At 42.5% G+C, this 19559-nt stretch overlaps 2 protein-coding genes and 1 non-coding gene across 13 annotated transcripts in view; 1 reads left to right on the top strand and 2 right to left on the bottom strand.

Moving 5' to 3' along the window:
- The window catches only part of frmd4a (FERM domain containing 4A), a 99701-nt gene extending 85292 nt beyond the window's left edge, over positions 1–14409 (top strand). For 5 of the 11 annotated variants that reach the window (XM_034879849.1, XM_034879850.1, XM_034879848.1 and 2 more), the window contains exons 12-25: positions 588–664; positions 1590–1731; positions 1890–2031; positions 3855–3988; positions 4082–4204; positions 5673–5904; positions 6087–6143; positions 6241–6478; positions 6746–6904; positions 7181–7510; positions 7604–8187; positions 9757–9859; positions 10975–11128; positions 11189–13042. In XM_034879849.1, the coding sequence (XP_034735740.1) occupies positions 588–664; positions 1590–1731; positions 1890–2031; positions 3855–3988; positions 4082–4204; positions 5673–5904; positions 6087–6143; positions 6241–6478; positions 6746–6904; positions 7181–7510; positions 7604–8187; positions 9757–9859; positions 10975–11077 (2424 nt within the window). In that variant the 3' untranslated portion in view covers positions 11078–11128; positions 11189–13042. Of the gene's footprint in view, positions 1–587; positions 665–1589; positions 1732–1889; positions 2032–3854; positions 3989–4081; positions 4205–5672; positions 5905–6086; positions 6144–6240; positions 6479–6745; positions 6905–7180; positions 7511–7603; positions 8188–9756; positions 9860–10314; positions 10387–10974; positions 11135–11188 lie in introns of those variants that run through there. The other 6 variants (XM_034879847.1, XM_034879843.1, XM_034879842.1 and 3 more) reach the window with 5 other exon arrangements.
- Positions 9408–9480, bottom strand: trnam-cau. Its single transcript has one exon. It is a non-coding gene; the product is annotated as a tRNA-Met (tRNA).
- A 1181-nt stretch (positions 14410–15590) lies between the features above and the next one.
- On the bottom strand, positions 15591–19556 carry si:dkey-30c15.13 (uncharacterized protein LOC558731 homolog). Its single transcript, XM_034879859.1, has 8 exons — positions 19328–19556; positions 18077–18271; positions 17800–17961; positions 17587–17694; positions 17446–17502; positions 17254–17364; positions 16867–17013; positions 15591–16373 (listed from the first exon to the last, which is right to left on the bottom strand). Exons 3-8 carry the CDS (start codon positions 17959–17961, stop codon positions 16320–16322), a joined length of 639 nt encoding a protein of 212 aa, XP_034735750.1. The 5' UTR covers positions 18077–18271; positions 19328–19556; the 3' UTR covers positions 15591–16319.
- Between the last annotated feature and the right edge of the window lie 3 nt (positions 19557–19559).

Below are 19559 nucleotides of genomic sequence, written 5' to 3'. Positions count from 1 at the left end.
TTTACACACTTTTTCTCACCCACACACACACACACACACACACACACACACACACACACACACACACACACACATGCCTACAGATGGTGAACACCCACCAACTCATAACATTCTGTTCCCCTGCGTCTGGGAGGATTTAAGATACACACATGCTGTGGACTATTTCTTGGGGGAAACTTTCTCGCCCAGCTGGCTTTGGCTCCATTTAAAGTGGATCTGATGGTTCATAAAGGGGACGGAAAAGAGAAAAAAAAATTCAAGCAGAGGGAGGAAAGCCTCCTCCCTCTCACACTGTCTTTCTTCAGAGTGAGGTCATCCAGCGCAGGGATCCGCTGTGGACAAGAATGCCTGGTCTGGACCTGATCAGAGACTAGGGTCCTTTTCTCTCCCTCCACCTCTTTCTCTGTGTCTAACTCCTCCTCTTCTTCAGCTTTTTCCCCCCCCTTCGTATCCATTGCAGTTTCTCTCAAAACAAATTGGAACATACAAAGGAGAGAATAGAGGATTTGGCTGAAGGCTGTGTGGATTCATGTGAAGCATGTTTTTGTGTGAGTAGCGCTGAAGTGTTTGCTTCTCCTAAACCTCAGGTGTTCCAATGGCGTCAGTTGGAGAACCTCTACTTCAGAGAGAAGAAGTTTTCAGTGGAAGTTCATGACCCCAGGAGGTAAATTTATATCACAAATTTAAGCTGAGTAACTGAGTGTTGAACTGTATGATACTTTAGTAATTGAATGCTATTGCCATTGAATTTTCTGCAGCTTATATTTGGAAGTGATAGAATTTTCCCTCAGTTATGGACACCTTCCAGTAGCTTTTACTGTAAATGACCACTGTGCCATATGTGAATGTGTTACGATTCAAACTACAGGAAAGGAAAGGAGAGATTGGAATCTAATTCAGTAATGGTTGCAGCATTTGTCTTGGCAATGGAGCAAGATATTGGGGATGTCCCGGTGGAGCCTGACATAGATTGATAGACTGATTATTAACACACTTGTGCAGCCACATGCATGCGAAACATGTGCTCTTTCACACACACACACACACACACACACACACACACACACACACACACACACACACACATAAACACTCACTCACTCTCAGGATAAACCCTTGATAGTTGACCACAGAAGGATAGATGGCTGTGCGATAGCTGTTTTGCAGAGGAAGTGACCTCTCTTGTGTTTATTTAACATGGCTATATATTTGGAGTGTTATTCTACAGACAGAGGGAGGGAGGGAATGGGAGAAAAGTCAGACAGGGTGAAACAGAGAGCAGTGGTGTTTTCTTTAAAAGAAACTGTCATTAGGGTGAGCTGGTCTGTTGCTCAGCTACAGATGTGTGTTTAAATAAGGATGAGTAAACAATGGGGAACATCGTGTGTGGCTTTGCAAAAGAATATTGCCATCAGGGTTGCTCTCTCAAGCTTCTAATGTTTCTCTCACCTACTGTAACAGCCGCTGTAGTAGTTTTAGTAGTGGTAGTGGTGGTGGAGTTGTTGGCTGGGAGTGTTTTCACTGTTGTAAATATGTAGTCATCTTTTGTATTCAGTGTATATAAGGAGGCCTTGTGTCCGCTCCTACTGTAGGGCGTCGGTGACAAGAAGGACGTTTGGTCACAGTGGCATTGCTGTGCATACGTGGTACGCCTGTCCGGCCCTCATCAAGTCCATCTGGGCCATGGCTATCAGCCAACACCAGTTCTACCTGGACCGCAAGCAGAGCAAGGTCAGTCAGGCCAACCACATACACATACACACTCACACCACAGACTTGGAGATGTACCATAGATACAGCAAATTCAGCAAGCATGGTCAGCAAGAGTGTTGCAATTAAACTGCTGCATGGTGTGCTTTGATGAACCCTTTTCATTCTTGTCTTTCCAGTCTAAGATCCATGCTGCGCGGAGTTTGAATGAGATCGCTATAGACCTTACGGAAACAGGAACTCTGAAGACCTCCAAACTTGCCAACATGGGAAGCAAGGGCAAAATTATAAGTGGCAGCAGTGGCAGTCTGCTATCGTCAGGTCAGTACCTGGTCAGTGTGTGGGACTGTGCTTGAGAGAGAAGGAGAAACAGATTGTGACACGAGGAGAGAGAGATTGATTTGTGTGCGTATTAGTCTTTGTGTAGTGGTGAGGGGAGTCTTGACAACTGAAGCAACAGAAACAGCTGCTTCTGGAAAGAGGCCATTGATTCTGTGCTGACATTTCTCCCACACATACTGTACACACACCACACCCACTCTCCATGTCACACAGACTCATCCTCCAGAGGCCCCTGCCCCCTCTAAATTTAGTAGGTGATGGAATGAAAATGGCAGCGGGTCAGTGTACAACTTTACCACGGCCTTTAAAACAATGGCTTATCCGTGCTCAACAAGCAATGAGTGTGACAGAAAGATTTGTACATGTACCACATTTAGAGTAGAAAGGAGAATGCCCTTATAAACCCAGACAGCCATGTAAACTGTGTTGCATGCAAGGAAAGCGAGTGCAGTAGTTGGCTCCTGAAACTTGATTAGCTACTGCTGCATTATTCATTTACAAAATGATGTGCACTAGACCAAAGCAGCATCAGTTATGATTGAAGAGGCAAGCATGTGTGTTTGTACATGGCTGTGGGCTCGTTTATTTTAATTATAGCACCCAATCAGTTACTGTTTCCAGGAAAGAAGAACACTATTCTCTTTCAGTAAAAATTTATTGCACGCTCTCCTCATTTTCACCACTCCACAGCTCATCTTCCTGATTGCATCGGTTTTTTACTTTTCCTCCTTTTCTTAGTATGGAGACTCTCTAATTTACCCACTGTGGCCCCTCCCCCTCTCTTTATCATACAGGGTGTCTGGGTCTTATCTCTCTGTGTCTTGTCACTTGTGTGTCTGTATGTTGATTTCATGATCCACTGTTGACTGGAGGCCATCTCTACCCTGCAACATAAACATGTCACAGGAACTGTGATGCCGCATCCAGGACATTTAGTGATGACCTGATTATAGCTGTCTTATAATATGTCAGCAAGCAATGCATCACCAAGGCTGTGTTGTATGTGATGTTGATAAAAGCCTTTTACCCTTGCACAGTTAACCATATGCAGTGCACCCATCCATATAATGCAAATTGCACACTTCATCATTTGGGTGATATGAATGTAAGATGACTGCATAAGTGACACTGAGCTGTGTTTTTGTTTATTATTTTTAAAGAAATGGCAGAGCAGATTCCAAAAACAAATCCGGTGGGGCAGGGTTTACATTTTTATGATGTAAATTGAGGGAGCAAAAAGCAATATCGGCACTAGATATCGGCTCAAGAAAATCGGCAGCCTATATTGGTCATTGGCTAAGGCTAATCGGTTGATCTCTATTAAATATAGTACATCTTGGAATAATAGAGAGACATTTAATGTTTCTTTCTGCCATCTGTTATAGCAGTGGTTAGTTTTGTATTGTTGCCATGTCTGGCCACTGCCAGAGCAACAGAGAGAAACAGTGTGTGTGTGTGAGTGTGTGTGTGTGTGTGTGTGTGTGTGTGTGTTGGGGGAGGGGGGGTATGTTTTTTTTTTAACAAGGCATGTTGCAAATAAGATTGGCACCACGTCAGGGCCTTAGAGATTGTGCGTCACAGACTTTGTCCTAAACAGCCCCTTTCTTGAAACACTCACACAAACACACCAGTAAAACTCAGTTTCCTTATCGAAACGTTCCATTCACTTCCCTGTAAACATCCTGCGAGGACAGCAGGTGCACGCACAATTTCTACCTCCCCTCAGCAGTATTCCTCAAAAGAACACATGCTCTAGACTCTGCACTCACGTTATGTGTTGATGTGTTGTCTGTACACTGCAGGCTCTCAGGAATCGGACAGCTCCCAGACAGCTAAGAAGGACTTGCTGGCAGCCTTGAGAGCCAGGCAAGAAGCTCTGGAGGAAACGCTAAAAAAGAGACTCGAGGAACTCAAGAACATCTGCATCAGGGAAGCGGTATGGGAAAACACAGATCTGGCAAATATTTCGAAAACCAGAAAACCTTTTAGCTCTTCTTTTTTTAACTTGTCCCAATGTCCTCTTTTGTAGGAGCTAACAGGAAAGCTTCCGAAGGAGTATCCTCTGGAACCAGGAGAGGAGCCACCCACAGTGAGGCGGAAGATCGGTACCGCCTTCAAACTAGACGAGCAGAAAATTGTTCCTAAGGGAGAGGTGAAGCTGCTACTCCCTGTTTTCCACAGTAGCACTTTATCACACTCTACAATCTCCCCACTCCCCCCATAGGCCAAATAAAAACAGGAGGTCATCTAGTGGTGCCAGTGTTTGAAACAAATACATTACACTACCAGTACCTGTATCAGGCACTGTGCTGCATTACTGGAATATGTCTAACGCAACGCCAATTAGTTAAGAGTGTTTATCTCCTTTTGACCCAGCTGTAATGTTAATGATACATTTATGAACAGTATGGGCTTTATAGATCAAGACTGGTGTTTAAAAGCTCTTACAGTTTCAGAGTTTAGATCAAGGGCTGTTCAGGATTATCTTTATCTAAAACCAAATACTTAATACTCACATAATGACCGCGATGATGACTGACATAATTGATACGTTAACTCATCCCTACTCAGTTGTTAAGTAAGCAGAGGAAACAGAGAGCACTGAAAGCCACAGTCTGAGACGTCTTGGACTGTGAAAAAGTAGTGTTACTGAATCTTTGTCTTTCTGTCTTTTTGTGCCACGGGTAGATTTTCCAGAGCAGAACTTCTAAAAATAGTCTGGCAGCATTCTCACCACAAGAAGTGGTGATAGTAAGATTGTGTGCGCGACTGTATGTGTGCAGGCGTGTTTCGCTGAGGTTGTATGCTTTGAAAAGAATCCAGGGATAAAATATCACACAACTGCCCTGCAAGCAGGAAGATGTTTCTTAATTTACATTGAACACCTTAAACACACACACACACACACACACACACACACAAACAGAAGCCACTCTGGCAGTAGTATTAAGGGATTGTTAGAGCGAGGGATTCCTCAGAACGGAGGTAGTCCAGTAAGATTTTGACTCAAGTGAAAACATCATCGCTGTCTCTCTCGAGGCAAGTGAAATCATGTGTGATCTCACGTATAGGACATACGGCAGCCATAAGCTTATTTCCTTGTCTATAATCACATTTGCAGGTTTCTACTATACTACAACAGTATACCACACCATATATTGAAGTATATGCACAGTACATTGTACAGTAGACACATTTTGCAGTGCAGAAAACATGCAATGTGCAACACATTTGCAGCATGACAGATAATGTTAAACCTGGTTCACTTAATAGTCACTACTCCACAATCTCAGGAGACATGTAGAGGAGTGTAGGATGGATTGATGGAGAGGTGTTATTATTGGGGCGGGGAGTGTCTCAATAATCAGTGATGAGAAAATGCGGGGTTGCAGCACAGATAAATGATTTCCGCTGTATGTTTTCTCTGGCAAGGCTTTGTGTGTGTGTCTAACCAAATACGTTGCGTGGGAGAGTTACAGTCTGAGTACGCGTCTGCAAACTAACCCTTGTTGTTTTTGGATTGGACAGTTTTGTGGTGCTAAAACTGTGAGCGAATCCAGTGTCTGAGCTTGTGTTACTCAGAGTTTGCACTCATGTTTGTGTATGTGTGCTTATCCCAGGAAGAGGAACTGGAGCGTTTGGAGCGGGAGTTTGCTATTCAGTCCCAGATTACAGAGGCAGCCAGGCGTCTTGCCAGTGATCCTCACGTCAGCAGTAAGAAGCTGAAGAAACAGAGGAAGACCTCTTATCTGAACGCACTGAAGAAGCTCCAGGAAATTGAGAACTCGATCAATGAGTACCGGGTCCGCTCCGGCAAGAAGCCTACGCAGAGAGCGTCGCTTATCATAGAGGGTACCAATATACTCTCATATTTCTTTGTTTCTAATCGCTGTAGTTGCCATCACACACAGCTTGGATAGTTAAGCTGACAAGTGTCAACGTTCTTGCTTTCTTGATACATCAAAGGCTTCTAAGCTTTTGATTTTCTAATTTCACAATCTCTAACCTCTTGTCCTTGTTTCTCTGTTCTACAGAGGCCAATATTGGTTCTGAAGACAGTTCATTGTCTGACGCACTTGTCTTGGATGATGGTGAGTCTCTGTCCTCTGTCAACATTATTCTGCATGCTTTTTTCCGCATGATTTCACGAAATTGCTCCAACTTAATCCAATGACTACTCTATTTCAGATGATCCTCAAGTTACAGGTACTCCAACATTCTCTCCAGTAGCATCGCCTCATAAGGGCCTCCCTCCTCGACCACCATCTCACAGTCGGCCCCCTCCACCGCAGTCCCTGGATGGACTGCGACATCTGCACTACTCACGCCCTGACTACGATAAATCCCCCATCAAACCCAAGATGTGGAGTGAATCGTCACTGGATGAGCCCTATGAAAAAGCCAAGAAACGCTCTTCTCATTCCAGGTATGAGGGGGTTTATCTGAACTAGCTTAATTAAAGAGCTACTGTATATTAATGTGTGTGTGTGTGTTTGTTTGCGTGTGTGTGAGGCTGTCCAGAATTATTTTAATCAAGTGTTAAACAACCACAAGTGCATTTAAGATGCTGTTTAGTCATCTCAAATATAACCAATCCAATCAAAATGAATAGTAACGTGTTTGAAACTACATTGTCAGACTTGGGTCACAGACTGGATAAAATTATGCTTAATTTGCTTACCTCTCTGTCAAGTCACAGGCGTTTCCCAAGCTCCGGCAGTGCAGAAGCAGGGGGTAGTAACTCGCTGCAGAGCAGCCCCATCAGGAGCCTCCCTCACTGGAACTCTCAGTCCAGCATGCCGTCAACTCCGGACCTGAGGACCAGGACCCCACACTACGTACATTCCACTAGGTCAGTCTTTATACCTTCTATTGTTTACTCGTTATTTAGGATGTCACCTCTGTATAACAAGTTAAATGTAACTGTAAAAATGTCTAGTAGTTGCAAGTCTTTAAACATCTTATATGTGGGTACCATTTGTCCCCCAACAGGAATGGTGTTACAGGGCTTACTTTTCTCTAGTGTTTCTTGTCAAAAAATAATTATATCCACAATTACATTAATTTTGTAGTTGTGTTTTAGCTCAGACATAATATTTAACTTTTTTGGTGATTCTGCATCTCACAGGTCAGTGGACATCAGTCCCACACGTCTGCACAGCCTCGCTCAGCACTTTAGGAACCGCAGCTCAAGCCTTGAGTCCCAGGGCAAACTGTTGGCGCCCGACCCTGACGCAAACCCGCACACCCTGGGCACACTGGGCAGCCCTGACTTTTTCTTGGTCCCAGGACGCAACTCCAATGGCTCTGACCCACTGGACGACTGCTCATCATGCACCAGCCAAAGCAGCTCAGAGCATTACTACCCCTCTGGGGGCCCTGGCAGCAACCCCAATTACTCTACTCTGGGGGAGGACTCACCCTCAAAAGCCAGGCAGAGGCAGAGGCAAAGGCACAGGTAAGGACTGAGGGAAATGCAGTGAAAGACACAGACCAGAACGACTCTTTTTTTTTGGCAATTTTTTAATGTTTTATTATGTTCTCTCTCCAGGTCGGCAGGTCACCTGGGTTCCTCTAACTCCGGTTCCATGCCAAACCTGGCAGCTAAGAACGGCTCTGGTGGAGGCTCGGGTGGAGGGGGGATGGGAGGGGGACACCACGGAGTCTACCTCAGCAGCCAGAGCCAACCCTCCTCCCAGTACCGCATCAAGGAGTACCCACTTTACGTGGAGGGCAGCCCCAACCCTGTGGTAGTGCGCAGCCTGGAGAGTGATCAGGAGGGCCACTACAGCGTCAAGGCCCAGTTCAAGACCTCCAGCTCCTACACCGCCGGGGGACTGTACAAGGAGGCCTGGGGGGGAGACGAGGGAGGAGAGGGGAGCGGCCGACTCACGCCGTCGCGCTCTCAGATCGTACGGACACCGTCATTAGGGCGAGAGGGTGGTGGAAGCGGAGCAGGGGGGAGAGCAGCAGTGTCTGAAGAGCTGCGGTGCTGGTACCAGAGGTCCTCAGGGAGCCTGAAAGAGAGAAGTCACTCACACTCGGGATCTACCCCCTCTGAGACAGGGTCACAGCAAGGCACTCTGGGACATGGTCGAGGGAGTAGAGTAGGGACACTCGCCAAGGGCTCACCAGGTGGGTGTTCTTCATTTATTCACATTACCAGTATGTGTTTTCAATAAAAGCTAATAGAAGTTGAGAAAACACAATGTCCCAACCTTCTGACAATGAGACTGACGCGCTGACTACTGCGCCAACGAGGCTCTGACAGCTGCCATGGGCAATACAACTTAATTGACAGAAGCACCAATGAGTTTGAACTCAACAATTTAACATATATTTTTAACTAAATCAATATAAAGTGTATTTAAAAGATACACATTCTGGACTTGTGGACATCAAAGCCTCTCATCTCAAACTAAGGATTGTCATACTGTTTTCTAGAAGGCCCTATTTGTTTTGCTTACTTTGATGAGAAGCAATCAATGCATGATCGGTGTGGAGGGAATTTCTTCACATTTGGCACATTCATCCACATGGAATCAAAGATAAACTAATTAGAGTTTGGAGGTTATGTCAAGGCCACTGTAGTCTCCATCACAGCGCTGCGGAGCTCTGGTTTATTGGCATTTCTTTAATCAAAATCCCGATCATCTTGGGCCACACTAGACCCCGGACACAATGACGGCGCAGCTGCAAAATAGCCTCGGGAAGGAACTTTTTTTGGTGGAATATGTGTACGTTCAAAAGCATTCCTGAGCTAATTATGACAACATGTCCCACAAATGTCTGATCGGATAAAATGAAGTGATAACATTTTGTATCTAAAAGGTCAAACATCAACTTTACTGTGACATCATGTTGTTTTGCAAAAATGCTTTTCTGGCCATTATTCCACACCATAACTCAGGAAAAGAAGGGGAGATTGTGACCATATTTCACATTTTGGTCGGAAACTGAATTGCTGACACTAATCTTGAAACCATGGTGACATACTGTAGATCTTCTGTGTTGCCGGTTTGAAAATTTGTGTCAAGCATCCACGTTTTGCCAAAAACTTTTAATTTATGTCTCTAAAGTCTTCACTACATATATCATATGAGTCTGGACAAACGGATTTGAATTGCAACCAGACTGGCTGAGACATCCAAACGCAAGGCGATAGTTCTGATTATTCTTGATGTGAGTCTTAGAAATTAAAAATTGCACATTTGAATGATGTATAAGTCATATGCTGCATGTGAAATTGGATTCATCCTAAGTTTGTGTTGAACACATCTATTAATACAGCGCTTCTTACGTTTAAATAGCAGACATACCTTGTTTTAACAAATGACAGAGATAGGAAAATGGAATGCCCCGTGTGAGGCTTGAACTCACGACCTTCAGATTATGAGACTGACGCGCTGCCTACTGCGCCAACGAGGCTAGTGTGCTCAATGTCATGTGACGTTTCTCAAACATGACCCCTGGGGCAAATGAGCTTAGTGGCTCTGAGGCCACATCCCCTGAACTCCCCATATGGAAAGCATAGTTGAAATTCCTTTGCCACTCACCTCACTGTAGCCTCTGTTACATGTGTGTGCTCTGTCTGTGTGTCCACGTGTCTTTGTATATGTATATATGTGTATTTGTTTCTTGTCTTCCTTAACCCATGCTGCACGTGTTGTATCCCATTTGACTAACTGTCAGTTTCCCCTATAGCTGCATCCCCTCACAGCCAGAGGAGTATGACGCCCTCCAGCGAACACGCAGCCACACCCACACCCCCCTGTAGCCCACAGCACATCCTGAACTGGCAGAGCGGGTAAGACACACACACACACGCAGCAGCAGACTGGGGTGACAAGACGTTTGAAGCTGGATATGATTTTTTAAGGACAAAATCCAACATGGCTGCTTAGCTTCTTTCTCTCTGTCTTTATCTAAACCTTACTCTAACCTCCACACGCTTTGACTGTCAGCTGATAATGTTTTGCACTGTGGAACTAATCCTTAAGAATGATTTTATGTGATTTGGGATTAACACTATTTTTTCTCCTACTCAAATGATGTCACTCCTCTTGACTTTTCATTCTATTGTGCTGTTGTGTTATTGATTCACTCACTGCATCGTTGCCCCTTGTTTTGTCACTCTTTTTCCTGTCAACTTTTCGTCATGGAGATTTCTCTTATGACCTAATATTTGTCATTTCTTACTTGTCTCTCTTTGTCTGCACTAACCCTCCTTTCCTTGTGTGTATGTCCTCTCTCCTGGTTTAGAGGCACAGCAGACAGCTCTCCTACTGAGGACGTCTGTCAGTCTCCCCCTCAGCCCAGCTCTGATGCATAGAGGTACTGTCTGTGGTCTCGGCCTCTCAGTGGTCTAAACCTACAGTGTACTGTTCAGAAAACACAGCAGCAGCATAACAGAGAGAAAATAACCTTGAAGCAAATAATATAATGTGACAGCAGACTGCTGAATTTACTCACAATCAGATTTTTTTTATTCATAAAAATCTGTTTGTGCACAATTCTAAAAGTATGAGGCACTCGTGTCAGATTTTTAGTAACTTTAATCGTCAACTGCGGGGGGCTGACAATGGGGAATGTGGACAATTTCATGATCTTTGACGGTGGTGGTATCTGTGTCATGTACTCCTTCTTTGGCTGTATCTGTATCTAATCTCTGCATGTGCTCTGCTCTGTGATCTGACACCAACACTTTGGCTAATTCCTTACAGGATTTACTAATAGAAATACATAACCATGTGCTGTATGCGTTGTAACAGAGAACATTTTTAACAAACAATCTCAAGAGCAGGTAAACCCTTGAAACCATGTAGATGGCAGTATTTATTACATGTTTGATAAATGTACCTTTTGAGATAAAACGCTTCTCTCTGAAGTCACTCTCATCGTGGTCTGTGTCTTCCTCTGCAGGTCTTTTAGTGACAGCTGTTTTCTCAGCAGCCCCCTGTGTTCAGAGCTGGCAGATGTGCAGTGGTATGGACACGATAAGGCCAAACCTGGAACCCTGGTCTGAGACCTTTTTATAGGGCCCAGAAAAGTCCCATTGCCCTCTCCTACTGCCTCTCCACTGGCCCTTACTGTACCCATAGACAACCAACAACCTCATCCTTAAGGCCCTACAAAAACCCTGCCTTGACCGGACTGGCGGACTGGACATGAGCCTCTAGCCTCTATCCTCCCTAAATCCTGCCCTCCATCCATCCCCCCACCTCTTCATTATGCCCTTCTATCACAGCTCAGCTGGACAGGGACACACTTGCTGCACTCTGATAAGGGCCGATCTCACAGGACAGACTGAGAAGTGCCACCTCAGCTGTTGAACTGTTGCCATGCAGCCAGCACCACAGAGCCCGTTCTTTATCCACCCTCAGCACACAAGCGAGGGGGGTAAGGAGCGATGGGAAGAGAGAGCACATAAAAATATCAAACATACAACTCAAACTCAACAGAACCAACATCGGTCATTCCAGGATGTGTTTCATATCGTATCTTTGGTCTCTCCCCCCCGCACCTAGACTAACTCCAGTGCACTGCCACCCAATCAGAGGATACCTGCTGGATTTGAGCCACCAGTTTAAAACCCATTCCCAGGCCTAAATGAACTGTGTTGGATTTCATTATTGCCATTAATGGTGTTTGTCTTTTTTGTTAATTTGTCCCATCATATTTATAAGAAGAGAAGATTACACAGACTTTTAAAAACAAATCTGGATATACAAACATTTAGATGACAAATTCAACTCCTCTCAGTTTAACCCACAACCAAAGACAAGTTACTGGATTACCTGGTCACACTGGGCTGGGGGCCCTGCAGGAAAGCGATCCTGCTGAAAAGTGTCAGCCAACTGTATGCCGAGTGCATTCACAGTGACAATATCAGGATTGTTTATGGGACTCTATCTGGGATATTGATGAGGACTATAGCAATAACAAACATTGTTCAAGTATATGAACTGGTTTAAATCAACAGAGTGAATGGAAGCAGGTATTTTGCTGTGTTCTCTGCCTTGTGATGCTTGGCGTAAAAGATCACAAGTGGGGAGAGTTTGGAGTTGTGGTTATTGGGTTTGGCATTAATCTATGCTTATTTTAAGTGACTTCCTCAATCATGATAATTTAATGTCTTTGGTCTTTTCAAGATTTGTCCACTATGTCCACATGTTTAGTCCACAATTATTGCAACAGTTGATCCTGATTCTGCCTTTTCACATTTTTCCGTTTCACCCCTGAAGGTAAAAAAGATTTCTAGCTGTTGACATCTGTTGACGCTACTTGTTTTTGATATTGAGTTGTTTTCAGTGATACGTCTCTGTAGTGAATGATCTTTTCTATCACAAGTGTCTCTTCCACTTCGTTGGTCTTGGCTCCATACCGGCTCTCACCACACTGAGTATCTGTCAGTCCCCTTTTAGTAGCATTGTGCTTTCTCACCTTTCTGTCCATCTCTTCAGCATGACCGGAGCATCCTGACTGTGCACAGACAGTTTGAACTCAATGTTGGCTAGAGCACACACACTGACAGTCACAACACCTCATATAATAGGCATGCTAGATTATAGTTTATCAGTGCCAAACACGTTGGTGTTTTACATTTGTACTGTATACTGTGTTTTAGCACTGGATCTCATTTGAGCCACAGTACAGTCTATAGCCATTGTATAAAACAGCAACAGACACTCAGACTTCTCAATGATTTGGCACCAAGTATACAGTAGTAGGAATTCTTCAAATGTACTTTGAAAAGCACAACATTAACAGCGTCTATGAGGGCTGGACGTACAATAAGTGTGTTTTAATTTTCCACTCTCAATATTTTAACAATGAGTTATATATCAAAGTGCATAAGAGGAAACTAGAAAAGAAAGAGCCAAGGACAAGGTGTCACATCATAGTACTCTTTGAAGCCATAGCCAGAACTAAAACAAACAATTCTTAAACCCTCTCAAATTGGTGAGAATTATTTTCTCACACATCCCAATCAACAATCAAATATTCAGAATAGGGTTAGAAAAGCACACCTGGTTTTGTAAGAAGGAAGTCGAACTCTGCATGTTTTTCTGTATTTTGATCCAGTTCTCTCATCTTTTCTGAACCACTGTTTATGTTAAGAATCAGTTTTTTTCATTGTTGCACAAAATCTTAAATAATCAAATGTTAATTTTACTAAGATTATGACAAATTCTACATCCTAGTGTAGAGAAGTGGATGTTTTTTTGTTGTTCTTATAGCCCCATTATGTCTGGATAAACGGTGTATCATGTTGTATGGCATGGGAAAGAATGGTACGAATCCTACCCTGTCCCTCATAGTGTTGTGTTTCCTTTATGCACTAACACAAGTTGTTGTAATTTGCCACTTTCTAGACTATTTAAATAAGTAAATAAGAAGAACCCTGCATGGTTGGTTCTCCAAGAGTTACCCACCCATGCCTGGTCACAATTGATCGGCCTTTGCCCAGGACTGGAACCAGCACTACCTGGTTACCATCACAGTAAGGAATGACCCTAGTGTGCTAAAGACTCCCTCACAAGCATGCCGTGGAGATCCGGTGGAAACATATATAAAAAAACCAAAGACATTCAGCATTCGACTTCTGTTCGCTAACATTAGCACGTGTTGCTCCTTAGTGTTTCCTCGATCCAAGAAAGTTGTGGTGACCTCTGACCCCTGAGCCCGATGTGAAAAAGTGTGACGTCCCCTCCCTCTATAGCTCCAAACACACCATATTTTCAGTGCTCCATAGAAATGTATAAGGTTTTTGTAATACTCCAAGAAAAATGAACTAACTCTTTTATCCGTCTTTCCTGTATGTACGGAGGGGCACTGTAAGGTTTTGTGTTTTTTTTTAACATTCACATCATTGTTTTAACAATGTTCCATTTTATACAAATCAGTATTGTTTGTTCTTTTTCTTCTTTTTGTTGTGACATTGTTACAACCCTTTCAGGTGCTACAAAATGACCAGTTACTGCTTTGTCACATAGGATCTAGACATCTTCATGTTATCAGTAGATTCAATTACCAGATGTGCAAAATGAAGCTTATTTTAACAGACAGTTTAATAGTAGAACACTTCCCCTATCAGACAATAGAGCATGTAACTTGATTTCATCAGTTCTGTTCAACTGTAACAATACATTAAACGTGTTGTAGAAAAAATGTGGAATCGGTTAAAAAAAATATGTAATTCCACAGTTAATTTATTCTTTTTTCTATTAAAAATTTGTATAGTAACTTTACATTTTTCAAAACTGTGTTGTTGGAAATTGATGATGAATTTTCAAGAGGAGAAGCAGTGGTGGTTCTTGAGAGTAAGAAAAATAAATTATTGATGAATGTTCTCAAGATTATGCCTTTGTCTGTTGTTGTTGTTTTCTCTTTTCCATTTTTAAAAATGAGAAACATCAAGTTATTTAGTCACTCACTCCCAGATGGCTCCGATTAAATCGTCCCAGGCCATTTTGCTGAAAGGTCAGGGTATCAGTCAGACTTATCAAAGGGAATCCCCCTCATGTAGTTGCCACTTCCTCTCCTCCGGACACACTCACTCTCTTGTCATCAACTCCAGGCCTCAGTCACTTCCCTCCTACACTCAGGCCTCCCATGAGAAGGAGAAGAAGGATTTCCTGTGGAGTCAAAGGGAAGCTACACTCCAAAATATTACTCATCACCCAGCCGCCGACCACGAGATTAAACAGCTGCACAAATGGCAGGCTTTATTTTACACATTTTGGTGCTTTTGATTTGCAAGCCGCCGTGTCACGAGGTTGGCTGCTACCTTTGATCACAGTGAACAATCTCTCTTTGTGTACTTTGGAAATGCAACATGGACCCATTCAAGTGTACTCATAGGAGATACAGACATCTGTACAAATGGAAACATTCCAAGAACAACTGAATATGTACACTCACATCAAAAAGCGCCGGCTACACAGACTACAAACACACACGCAAACAGTAGTTTGGATACCTCACCACATAGAAAAGTGGTTTCTATAAGAGGAATCAGTTGTCAGGGTCTGTGAGGACATCCAAACTCGTCATCCTGCTTTCTTTTCTCCTTCTGTGTCCATTTACTAATGAATCCCATGTTTCTCTTTGTACTCGGTGCGTTCCCATAGCAGCTCTCCCAACCAGGCAACAGCTGGAAGCTGTTAGACAGACATGCCGTGAGAAACTAGCTCCTCTGTGATTTTTTTCACTCTCACACTACAAGTCTGTGTGTGTGTGTGTGTGTGCTATAGGAGTGTTGTATGACCTTGCTTTCTACCAATAATGAAATCCTCCATCCTTTAAACACACCACACCCTTTACTACTCTGTACTTTATGTACTTTTGGACATCTTTGTGAGGACCAGTGTGTGTTTTAAATCATAAATGTGAGGACATTTTTTGCAACATTATTATTGTTCTTTAAGATGAAGTTGTAGGGGCTTAGACTTGGTTTTAGGGTAAAGTTAGTTTTTGGGTGAGGTTAAGGTAAAGGTAAAGGTGAATGTGCAAATTAGTAATTGAAGAGATCATTGCAAGCTTACCAAAACAGAACATTTATTTACACTCAATGCTCATTAGATTAAAACAGGGAATTCCTTCTAAACCAAGTGGTCCAAACGTGTGTTGTTAAATAAATGCAGCTTAGTGTGCAGCCATCTTCTTTCCATTATGTGTCATTGCCCCGTCCAGCACATACACTCTTTGGTGTGCAGTAAGCAGACGACTCTTGCTGATTTTTAAATTTTGCAACTGATGTCCTACAACCTTATCAACTACTGTCACACTTAACAGAGAGTTGATTTGTGGATTAGACATGCAACACGACAGAACACTGGCAATGCTGCCCTCTAGTGTTGACCACAGAGCAGCATCTGTGAAAATGGGGAGAATTGGAAAACTGTAATGCGGTTTAATGATGTAAGATAAGGAAATTGCTCAGCTGTTAAAATCATCCATGTATTTGTCTGATTGAATAAGTCATTGCTGTGTGAGATATACACAAACACTTTAAAATGCTCTTTATTTTTTGTAAGTTTTAACTTTGCTGTTGCACTTTGTCAATGGGGAATTTGAGGTTTTTGGGAATCTCAAAGGAGAAGTGATACTGAGGCATTGTGGCATGATATGATTTCACAATACCTAAAACACTTTTCTCAATCAGGATTGCACAAACTAAATACAAACAATACAGACCCTGATCAACAACAGTAACTGAGTTTAGGCTGTGCAAGCAGGAGTGTGTCTTTTCAGGTCTTTGAGTTTCACAGACTGAATTCAACTTGTTCCAGTAGAGGCCCGTTGGTTTCATCAGGATCCTGAAGAGCAAAACAACTTTTGGTTTTATTATATTAGTTTATTTGTCACGGACCATGCACAATTTAAGCCCTGTACGAGAGTTGCCAATAAAGCTAATTTCTGTACATCTGTGGTCCCTTGGCGAGGGAGTTAAAAGGACAATACAGACAATATTGACAATACTGTCAAAATAGATACAAATTTAACAACAAATAACATGTAACAAGCATTAAATAATGCACAAACCAGTTCCAGACCTCATTAAATCTATGTCAATCTATACTGGAATATTATGCTTTTGAAATTTAATACTCTGATTTATTTCACTGGAAACGTACTCAGAGAACAACTTCCCACAAAACATTTGATCATTTGTCATCATCATAGCCAATCAGCTGACATAGTTAAACTGCATTCCTGAAGAAAAAAGCATTTTATCAAACTGGAAATGACCAAAGCACCTAAGTTAATGGTACACCAATCTCTCAATACATTCCACCCTACTATACTTACCTGTGAGAGGCGTCTGTAGGTCTGAATATGTGGATGACTGTAGCGACGCAGTCCTCTCAAAGACAGGAAAAGTATGTAGACTGATGCCAGAAAACACTGTACAGTAAACGCTATGGAGCTCCCCTTTGCAACATATGAACCAACACGCTGGTAGGGAAAATGGAAAGAGAAAGAGAGAGAGAGAGAGTGAGGAGTAAAGAGGACAGTTGACTCGCAGCTCAGAAAGCATTTGATTCTACACATTCAGTATTTAAAAGTAAGTTGAAAGACACTTTATAACGGTTAGAATAGAAATATGTCGTCCAGGCTTACTGGTAGATGTATTGAGAATAACAAACAGAATGATCTTCTCACAGTCTCTATGTTATAAATGAATTACAGAATCACCTGTTGGTTTGTGTTGTTTGCGACAGGCTCCGGAAACCTGAGGCTGTTGGCCAGGAGAGCAGAGAAGCCAAACAGTAGACTAAAGAGGTTCAGACCCATCAGAGTGATGATCTGTTCAGGATTAATGCAAAATTAGGTGAGGCAGCTGAATGCAAAAAAGTCACATTTGACATCATCACATTAAGTATTTACCTTTAATTTATTAGCTTTCCTCTGAACCTCCATTGCCAGACACCCAGCAGCCACATACTGAAACAAAACCAACAGTTATGACCCAATATCTCTCTATCTCTCTCTCTCTCTCTCTCACAATGGAAGCAGATGTGAACTCACAAATAGGCCTGACCACACAGGTGTTGTCATGGAGACAGAGCAGTTGCTCACACATGCATGGGTTACTGTGGCTAGTATGCAAGCTAAGGCACTGAGAATCTGCACCACCTAAGGGGAAACACATGGCATGGAGAAGGCATTTGAATAGCTCAAAAAGCTTAAAAAACGATGTTAACCAATGGTTTGGACAAGCACAATAAAGTAGCATCTCACCCCAGTGACTAAAAGTCTGGTATTAACCACAGTCCCAAACCAACGATGAATCCTGCCATTGATTAGCTCCCCATGATTGGTTACCTGGCTCAGTGGGCGAGTTGAGGGTGTCTCCTTAAAAAACACCTGGTACAACCCCTCCTGGAACATGTTCTGCGTCATCTGTTGTGGAAGAAAAAAGTAAACTTGTAGGGGAACAAAATGAATGTTGGAAAAAAAACAAAAACAAAAAAACACCTTTGATTCAGATTTCACACTTGATTTAGTGCCAACTTACCTTCCACCAAATGTTGTAAAACTTTCCCTCATTTATTCACAGGACCTCATATCAACAGAAAATGTAATGTAGCTTCAACAGGAAACATGTAAACAGATCGTTTTCTCCCTGCAGCAATTATTCCTCAGCGTAGCAGCAGATCCAGGGGGTCAAAGATCACTTGCGTTGGATGATAGTAAACGGTTGAAGTCCACCCTTGAGGAAGTGATACAGGGAGATCATTGGCCGTGACTAAAAGAGCTTATCAACGTGTAGGTATAGGTTACAATGACATCAGAGGACTAGTTTCATTTTAGAGACATGCTCATAGATAAAAATAACACCCTAACCCTCAGGTCTATGTAAATAATCAATCAAAATAACACACTAGTTTATAAAATACATACACTTCCCCAAGTTTACAAATAAATGTCAAATTATAATCAGAACACAGACACACAAATAGATGTATTTTAATAATGGTATCACTGCACCAATCTAGGTTTTAATATCTTTACACATGCTAACATTGTCTGATGTAAGTTCCCTGTAGCTATGAGCGCCAATGCAGTAAGCTACCTGCGGTACACAGACTACTTAACTCCATCACTTCAAATACTATCCACTTTCAAATTAATGTAAATCAGCTTTAAGATTTTGGGGCAAGGTGGATGCTAGGGGTGCGGCCTTGACCAACTCCCGCTTTGCTCAAATGAAAGACATGATGTCTCTCTCTTTCATGGGTGGACCAAATTCTCTGGGCGGGTAAAGCAGAGAAAGGGGAGGTAACCTTGCCCCTTACGGCTCAGCTCATCTGAGCATTCATTTTCTCAAAAGGCAGCGCATGCCAATCTCTATGTATGGTGAAGGGTATGTGATGACATGGGGTTATTTTAATTCCAAAGGCCAAGGGAACTTTATCTATTAACATAGGGTTATGTATACTTATGCCCCCTGCCTTTAAAGGAAAACCATTTATTTATTTACAATACATTATTCATTCACAAAGAAAATTGGTGTCCTTAAAAGGTTGGATTTTTCCTTTTTTTTTTAATTAAGATCTAGTTACAAAAGATGATTTTTTTATTCCTCTTTTTAGTCAACTTAAGCATGGGCATGTAAACGAATGAGCACCACTGTATATTATCATAATGATAAAAATCTAAAGGTGGGTTATGCAATAAAGACTACACTGACTGCTGGAAAAAGAGTTGTAGTGAGCCACAAAATCTGCTGACTGAAGAAAGAATTACTCCAAATTTGAACACTCACCTGCATATGGCAAAGCAAAATAGAGCACCCTCAAATTCCTTCTCTTCCCTGTCATCTCTTTTAGTTTAGGAACCCAGCTTTCTTTTGCAGCTTTGTTCCAATGGCACCCTGCCAAGTCTGTGGCTTTTACTAACCTTCAGAGTTCATCAGTTAGTGTGATTAATGGATCATCTTGTTCTTTAAGCTGCCTGCGGCTACAGTAATCATGCTCCTACTGATGCTGAGTTGTTTG

This window comes from Etheostoma cragini, chromosome 8 (assembly GCF_013103735.1).
Source record: "Etheostoma cragini isolate CJK2018 chromosome 8, CSU_Ecrag_1.0, whole genome shotgun sequence".
NCBI classification, from domain to species: Eukaryota; Metazoa; Chordata; class Actinopteri; order Perciformes; family Percidae; genus Etheostoma; species Etheostoma cragini.
This window is presented reverse-complemented; position numbering and strand designations above follow the sequence as displayed.

Excerpts from the sequence above, each read along its gene's own strand:
- si:dkey-30c15.13 (XM_034879859.1), bottom strand. The coding sequence starts at position 17,961 with ATGACGCAGAACATGTTCCAGGAGGGGTTGTACCAGGTGTTTTTTAAG. Across the intron at positions 17,695-17,799 it reads CCAGACTTTTAGTCACTGGG|GTGGTGCAGATTCTCAGTGC; the intron begins GTGAGATGCTAC and ends GTTTCCCCTTAG. Across the intron at positions 17,503-17,586 it reads CTGTGTGGTCAGGCCTATTT|TATGTGGCTGCTGGGTGTCT; the intron begins GTGAGTTCACAT and ends GTTTTGTTTCAG.